The following is an 8,207-nucleotide window of genomic DNA, read 5'->3' as shown; positions in this document are numbered from 1 at the left end:
CAACTTCCGTTTAAGAACCCAACAACTTGTATGTCACGTTGAAGAGCGTTTGGAGTACGCGGTTTCTGTTCTGTTGCAAAACATTTTGCAACATAATCTTCGTATTGAATACAACCCAGGATTCCACCAACTCACCATACCCCAACCCAACAGGTGGCGCCAAAGGTAAAGTGGTACACTTGTGCGTCGAGATTCTATTAATCAAAGAAGAGGTTAGCCAAAAGACTTGTCAACATCACTACCTCAGTGGACACATCTCTTTCAGTTTAATCTGAGGAATTTGGCATTGCTAAAGTAAATAACGCTCACCACTAGGTCTATTTCTTGCTATCTTCACTCAAATCAAGGAGAAATTGCTGACATAATCCACCTAATTACTCGAGGTAAATATTGACAACCTGTTGTGATTGTGTAGCTAAGCTAGCTAACGTTAGGTAGCTAGCTAACGCTTCAAAGCCAGGTATAGCTAACTGTTTATTAACATGTAAACTTTCTTTCTGGGGTTAATTATCTAAATCTCTAACTGCAAGTATTTCACAATCATTGCTTTGCTAGCAAGCTATCCGTTGAATGCTGTTCCAGGACAGTCAGTTTGTTTGTTATAGCTAGGCTAGTTAGTGTTGTACCGGTCAATGAAATTACTGTACATTTTTAGTACCCCAACAACTAACTTAGAAACCTGAAGCTACTGTGCTGAAGCTTTACGGTGGAGGCACAGTGGCTGAAATGAGACGATCTACTACGAGTTGACTAGCTAGCTGTTAGTTAGCAGCTAACTAGCTGCTAAACAAAAGACAAGCTGTCAGTCGGCTAACAAAAGCAGTTATTTTGCCAAGCAAAAGCCATTTGTGTAAATACACCTGTTAAAATAGGAGCTCAAATTACAATAGAGCCGTTCTGTTCATGTTGCAACGTGATCTCTCATTTCACCTCTACTCACTGGCAATCCTGGTTCAGCAGTGCCACAGCCTGCACCTGATTTCTAGGCTGTACTACTCACTAATTGGCTAAATGAATCACGCCTGGTCTCCTAACTAAGTAAATGACTGTCCTGGAACCGCATTCAACAGATGGCTTGCTAGCAAATCAATGATTGTGAAATACTTGCAGTTAGATTTAGATCATTTAGGATGGGGACACCGTGGAAAGTTACTGCTACGGTAACTTTCCAGTGATTGACTTGACCAACTAGGCCTATCTGATGACATGCCATTTTAAGATTAGCTACGTATCAACCGTTCCTATTGAATATGGGGTTTTGTACAGAGTAGCCAATGATTGTTTTTGGGGAGGTCCTGCAGTACTTTAAAGACTGATAGCTTGAAGGTATCAAAGCTAACTCCTACTACAGAGACATTACCATCGCTGGAAGAAAAAAAAAATCAGCCATTAATTCCATTGCACGGCGTACAACTAAAGGATAAATCGATAGGCTTGTCTGGAGTACACAGGAATCTTTTTGGGTGCTCATTTGTCAATGTCTCGAAGAAGAGGCACGGCTCGCCATTGCAGTCCTACCAGTATGTGTCTTGGTTGACTCTTATGATTATGGTGTTATTCACTTGCCTTGTTGTATTTGGAACTCTTGCTGACATGTTTGTGTTGTAGACCATGTTCGGCAGCATCTGGGGATACTTCTACACGTCCTTCCTTAGATACTGGCTGAAGTGGTTCATCAGACAGGTGACAGGGAAATGCGAGCTGCAAAGGATTTGTGCCGGCTACAAGCCTGGGGCGCCCAGGACAATGAAAGCAGGTGAGGTTACATTCTAGAGCTAAATAGTGTTCATTAGGGTAACAGAACATGTTTTAAAACGTTTTGTTACGGAAAAACAACAATTGGCGTCTCTAATTGGACAAGTCCAGATAGTCCTCCCCGTTTTGCCTCCATTCGACGCCCAATGAACACTACCCAACCCTTACGAAAAGCAAGTTGTCAGTTGTGCTATTCATTATCATTTGAACTGTTTTTAACCTGTCATTTGATTTTTCTTCATTCAGAATACTCACTCAATAACTCCAAATCTAAGGTAAATGTTGGAAATCATTCCTTTCACTTGATTTTTACTGAAGCAGGAATGCATGGTTGACTAGTTATCATACAGACAACCACAATCAACTGTTACATTTAACCCACTTAAGAAATCCATTGATCAGTACCGCGACGGTTGTTATTCTTGTTATGTTAAGCACATTCTTATCAACAGTTCATGGGCATTTCCATGGTAACATAGATATGCGGAGACTCTGATTTTTCACTTTTAAAATGAATGGCAAACAAATACCAATGATTGCAAAGTTAAACAAACCATACAACTCTATGCACATGACTACTTTTAACAATTTCCACTGAATATTTTACAAAAACGCATTTAGTTGAACATTGCAGATGCAAAGTTTGTTAATAAAATGGCGGTTTGTGCTGTTGGTGTCGTCATTCACTTACCAAACCTTTGCATCTGCACTGTTGGAAGTCGTCGTTGTGCATAGTTGTATGGTTTTGCTTTACTTTGCAAATATTCGTTTTTGTTTGGCATCCATTTTAAAGGGGACAATGCTGAGTCTCAGCATCACTCTGTTACTATGGCATTTCCCCCATACATAGTCAAGGCAGTAGGTAATACATAATTGGTTGTTCCATCCTCTGACCTCATCGTGCGTGCTCATCGTGCGTGTTATGACAGCATAGTACTTCTCCTACAGACTAACACAAACTCTGAGCTATTACCATGGATGAGATAACTAATCACACCATCTCTCTCCTCTGTCCCTCTCTCTTCCTCTCTCCTTCCCTCTCTCCAGCTATTAAGAGCTGCTGTGGACGTGGAGGAGGATGGTTTGGAGAAGTATCTGGATCTTATCATGAGGGAAAAGAATGTCAAAACGCAGAGGGATCCCACGTCAGTCTTGTTACCCTTTACTATTTTATATATATTATTTAATATGATATGTATTGATGACTAATGTGTGTGTCTCTTTGGTCCTAGGTTTAAGGTGAATCTGAAGCTGTGTCTCTTACAAATAACGGGATACAGGAACTTATTCACGTCCGTGGAAGAGTTGAGGAAGGAGACTTTTGACTCGGATAAAGTCCAACACGAGGAAATGCTTTTGAAGGTACTGCGGCCGTTATTTTTTTTATGTCAATGACTAGCATGGAGCAATGGAGTGTTTCTGGATGAGATGGTTCAACATGACTGTTTCAAACTTTTTAATATCATCTCTATTTAAAGGTAAGTGTAAAGTATTAACAGGAATGGACTTGTCTGACTCTACAGTTATGGGACCTGTTGATGCCCGAGGTCAAACTGGAGTCCAGAGTTACCAAACAGTGGGGCGACATTGGTTTCCAAGGCGATGACCCCAAGACTGACTTCCGAGGAATGGGCATGTTGGGCCTAACCAACCTTGTGTGAGTTATGCTGTCTGAATGACTGTCCAGTCCTTAACAATCTAACCTTGCTCATCAGTATTCTGAAAAGTTGTATATTTTTTTCTCAAGTTTAAGCTAGATTTCGTAACTTTTTTATATTCGTTATCTTGTTTATTACAGGTTCTTTAGTGAGAACTACACTGAAGAGGCTCGGCAAGTGCTGTCCCACGCAAGCCATCCCAAACTGGGGTAAGGATTACGTAATTGAACTCTGTTCTTTATATGTCAGCTATGGTTCTGTTGCATATTTCAGTATATTCACTCATCTATCAATAGTTGTGTTTTATTTAGCTTGCCCAATTACTGGGTGGGTGGAGTTTACACATTTGAGACTTTTCCATTAGTCCTGAAGTGAAACCTCTGCCCGCCTGGGCACCAAACAAGATAAAACAAGCACACCCAAAGTAAGCCTACTTTGACAACATTTATAGCCTTTTAATGATTATCATATGTGTGTCATGTTTCAGGTACTCCTATGCCATAGTGGGTATCAACCTGACGGAGATGGCATACAGTTTACTGAAGAGTGGTGCTCTCAAACCCCACTTCTACAACACTGTGTCTGGGAGACCCCAACTGCAGCACCTCCATCAGCTGTTCTGTAAGTGTATGCTAATTGCACTCAACTCTGTTTGTCAGTAGCATAGGGGATAACTCCCTGCTTCAGGTTACCTAAACCCCTAACTCTGTCTTGGCCTCCCTGCTTTAGGTTACCTGGTGTACAAGTTTGATAAGTTCTGGGTGGAGGAGCAGCCCGAGAGCATCATGGAGTTCAACCACTACAGGGAAAAGTTCCACGACAATATCAAGATTCAACTACTGGACCCTGCCGTGGCCCTCACCATGACGGATAGTCCAAGAAGTAACTGACCAACCGACTGAACGGGTCTCGCTTGGACTTAATTGGGACCACCAGAACCTCGATACACTACAGCGTACTTCCAAATCTATAAGGGACATTTTGAGCTAGCTATCCCTTCGATCTTAGTTTAGACCCAATCTACACACCTTTTCTTTTTTTGTATAAATTAGTGACTTTAGTAGCTTTTAGAAATAAGTAAGACCAGGAGACTGGAATTCAACCCTCTGCCTCAAATAATGACCATTCCAATGCTTAAAATATTAAAAAAGGTGAAATAAAATAGTAGGGCACTAGTTCTATGTAGTTGATTGGCTGTGTACTTTTCAGTGGACATGGAAAGGAATTACACAATAGTTTTAGAGGAAATGGAGATTGGTGAATAATATTAACTTGCTGGTAACTAGGTTTGAATTTATTTAACGAAGTCAACAAGTGCCATCTCGCATGTATTCATAATAACTTTGCCTACTCATTCTCGCATTTGTCCTTCTTGCTCAGGAATCAAATATGTGTCCAGAGAGGGAATTTATATCGTAGTAGACTTAAAACTAAGGAATAATTTGTTTACCTAATGCTCAATGGTTGTACTACATACTCAGACACTGAAAGCTCTGTGCATGTTTTAATGCGTTTGAATTGATACCGTCATTGTTGTCAATACATTTCAATAGGTGGTGCTGAGATTACTGGTTATTACGCCGCCGCCTATTCCACACATTCGTACAATATTGTCTTTGTATGGTATTTTGTCTGTTATTTATAGGCTGTGGGCCCTGATTTTTTTGAAGATGATTTTACATTTTGTAGACCCAGTATGGATCTTTGTAACGACTGACACATGCCCAGTGTTAATAAATTAAACTTCTAATGTGATGTTTTCGGATGAGTGTGTGATGACTGTCAGGCTGAGATTGAGATTAAATGGAGCGTGTAATGAACAATACAATGAACACAGACAAACAAAATAAGTATATAAAGTTCAATATATTGCAAATTACCAACATCTAATTATTAAACTATAACTTATTAAATGTTTTTTGGGGGGAATGAAGGGAAACGGGGATACCTAGTCAGTTCCACAACTGAATGCATTCAACTGAAATGTGTCTTCCGCATTTAACCCAACCCGTCTAAATCAGAGCGTTGCGGAGGGGGCTGCCTTAACCGACATCCACGTCATCGGCGACCGGGGAGCAGTTCTTGTTGGGGCTTAAATTTAAGCACACAATACAAGGGAAGCCTTTTTCTACCCAGTCCTGGTAGCCTAGCAGTCGTTCCTAGAGTAATGTATCCTAACCCTAGTACACCTGATTTAAAGGAACGGCGGCTTGCTGATTAGTTCACATTTGGCAGGTGTGCTAAATACACTATAGAGAATGGCTAGAGGTCCCCAAGGACTGGTTTGAGACCGTAGGAGAAGTATAGGTCAAAATAAATAAAAATAGAGAAAATAAAACTATTCTCCAAGGTAGATGCACTTCAAATGCACTTTCATAACTCCTTTTTAACAAAGGATTCCTCATTATTCATACATGCTGACAGTCGAACACATAAGAATCTTAACGTTATGGATCGTGGTCCATAGTATTCCTGTAGTCTACACTACATTGTTGGTCCAACTCAATATGGCTAGGGTTTGTGCGCTTGTCAATCCATCATTGCAAAGGGCTCTTTGCACGTAGGAATGAAGTTAACTTTTGTCCTCCATCTTCTTCTTTCCTACCATCATGACTCTCTTGAGCTGCTCAAACGACACAAACATCACAACGTTCCATGAGCCCAGCCTTAGAAATGAGGGCACAAATCTACAGGGAACAAGAGAGGACAAATGAAACATTAGTTGGCCTGTCTGGGAGAGACTTTCAACTAAAGATCCCTGCGAATGCTCCAAAGTTTTGCTTAGTAGAGTTCAGAGGTGGCTGCTGGGAGGAGCTATAGGAGGACGGGCTCATTGTAACGGCTAGAATGTTATAAATGGAACATAGTCAAATGTGGTTTAAATATGTTTGATTCCATTTCAACATCCAACTGCCTTGTTCTATCAACAGACTGAAGGACACCGGTCTGTTTGTACAGTGTGTGTGACTGTCTGTGAGCTCACCCTTTGTAGAAGGCCGTGGGTCCCTCTTTGGTGGCCATGGTCCAGGCACAGTTGATGGCACTCTTATACTGGCCCGGCGGAGAGTTCATGTATCGTGTCTTCACCACGTCCACCGGAGAGGCAATGCAGGTGGTAACGAAGCCGGCGCCAAACGCAGAAGCAAAATGGCACGGGAGGTTATCTGTGGGAAAACGGTCATCACAAGCCTTTTGAAACACTCACAAAGATATCAATGGGCACCTATTTTCAGTATGATTAACGATGTTAGATTTTGTGGATACCATGTTTGTAAAAGTTGACTAGCCAGCTAACTAATTCGACCAAAAAGTGCAATTCGTTTCAATAGCCTGTATTTCAAACTCAACTTGCTAGCAAGCTAGCAATGACCAGTGCTAATTTGTTTACATAGAAATAGAATGACAACATATTGCTATGGTGAATCCATTATGGACACGTATAACTAATCATAGTTTAAAGATTGAACCTTAGATGAACTAGTTGATAAACACTGATGTATAACAGAAATGCTGACACTAAAGTTAATGTTCAAGTAGTGCCATGCAGATACACTGTACTGTATAAGGCCTCTGTCTCAAGGCCTGCAGGAAACCCATATCTCTGTTTTATACCGCTTTGTTGTGAAAGGTGCAATAAAAATCCATTAGATAAATGTTAGCTCCCTGTTATTCCATAGCTGGACAGAATATTATGTACCAATATGTATACTGTTATCAGGCTTTCAAGACACATGAAGGACAAAAGAGCGAGCGGGCATGTGGACTTCTGCCCAGTCAGCTGTCTCGCTGTGACTGTATGCACCAATAGCACCCACTCACCTGACAACAGGTTGTGCCTAAGAATGGCCTCCTTGATGAGGTCATAGGTCACAAGCTCTGTGCAGTTGACCAGAGCGTTCCTAGTGATGTTGGGTAGACAGCCTGGAGTGAACAAGAAGCAGGTCGGTTGGTTAATAACCCCAATAGTTATACCAGAATTAAACCACTAGTCTATCATTAGTAAAATGCCCTAGAAAACTCAACAACCTTCAAAGCCAAGCTTTATTTTCAGATGCACTCAAGTTCTGTCCTATGGGATCATCAACTTTGCAGCATCTGCTCCAATCAATATCTGTACACTCCTGACATTGGATGACAGTGACATACTGCCATAGACAACAATCTTTGGTCTTTTCTATGCAAACAGTTCCACTACGGACAAACACAATCAATGGGGCTCAAGGTTAGCAGCAACACAACCAATGGAGATTGGTGTTACTGGCAAATCAACCGATGGGGCCCAGGGTTGTACTGACTAACCTTTCCAGAGCCCGCGGATGCCCTCGTGGTTGAAAATGTGTTTGTAGGCCTGCATGGTGCCCGTGTAGCGACGAGCCACCCCGGTCAGGTTGACCTGGGCCTGGAAGCGGACTTTCACCACGTCAGTGGGCTGGGCGAAAGACACAGCCATGGCCCCTGTGGTGCAGCCGGCCATGATACGGATACCAATATTTGCAGCTGGGATAGGACAGGGGCAGAGGGGGTAAGAGGGTTTGTTAAGTAATGAAAGGATGATGATTGAGGTACTATATGATGCTTCTTCTCTTGGTACAAAATATGTAACATATCACAGATTATTATCTCCGATGAATAATTGTTATCCTAATTTACTGTCTGCTCCGCCAGAGTAGAAGTTTTTGACGTTGTCATAGAAGCCGATCCTGATGGAGGCAAAGCACATCTGTCTCTGTAAGCCTGCCACCAGACCGTTATACAGCGACCTGGGCCCCTCCGTCCGGATCATGGTACTGATTG

The 8,207-nt window shown here is 41.8% G+C and overlaps 2 protein-coding genes across 2 annotated transcripts; one reads left to right on the top strand and one right to left on the bottom strand.

Moving 5' to 3' along the window:
- The first annotated feature begins 191 nt into the window (after nt 1-191).
- LOC120037781 (ELMO domain-containing protein 2-like) lies at nt 192-5,168 on the top strand. Its single transcript, XM_038983752.1, has 9 exons — nt 192-383; nt 1,609-1,756; nt 2,002-2,030; nt 2,803-2,900; nt 2,988-3,117; nt 3,279-3,412; nt 3,554-3,622; nt 3,901-4,034; nt 4,143-5,168. The coding sequence occupies exons 2-9, from the start codon at nt 1,612-1,614 to the stop codon at nt 4,301-4,303; spliced, it is 900 nt and encodes a 299-aa protein (XP_038839680.1). The 5' UTR covers nt 192-383; nt 1,609-1,611; the 3' UTR covers nt 4,304-5,168.
- Nucleotides 5,169-5,260: 92 nt separating this feature from the next.
- On the bottom strand, nt 5,261-8,202 carry LOC120037775 (mitochondrial uncoupling protein 2-like; the record flags this gene model as incomplete). The annotated part of the gene is made up of 5 exons (XM_038983740.1): nt 5,261-6,100; nt 6,397-6,577; nt 7,233-7,334; nt 7,713-7,910; nt 8,064-8,202. Coding segments are annotated over 5 exons (735 nt in total), but the record flags the coding sequence as incomplete, so codon positions are not given.
- Nucleotides 8,203-8,207: the final 5 nt, after the last annotated feature.

This window comes from Salvelinus namaycush, unplaced genomic scaffold (genome assembly GCF_016432855.1).
Source record: "Salvelinus namaycush isolate Seneca unplaced genomic scaffold, SaNama_1.0 Scaffold187, whole genome shotgun sequence".
NCBI lineage: Eukaryota > Metazoa > Chordata > Actinopteri > Salmoniformes > Salmonidae > Salvelinus > Salvelinus namaycush.
Note: the sequence above shows the minus strand (reverse complement) of the source record. Positions and strands in the feature narration are given on the sequence as shown.

What these genes read in the sequence shown, in the direction of transcription:
- LOC120037781 (XM_038983752.1), top strand. Translation starts at nt 1,612, where the DNA reads ATGTTCGGCAGCATCTGGGGATACTTCTACACGTCCTTCCTTAGATAC. An exon ending in TCAATAACTCCAAATCTAAG is followed by an intron (nt 2,031 to 2,802) that starts GTAAATGTTGGA and finishes CCCTCTCTCCAG; the next exon opens with CTATTAAGAGCTGCTGTGGA. An exon ending in GCAAGCCATCCCAAACTGGG is followed by an intron (nt 3,623 to 3,900) that starts GTAAGGATTACG and finishes GTCATGTTTCAG; the next exon opens with GTACTCCTATGCCATAGTGG.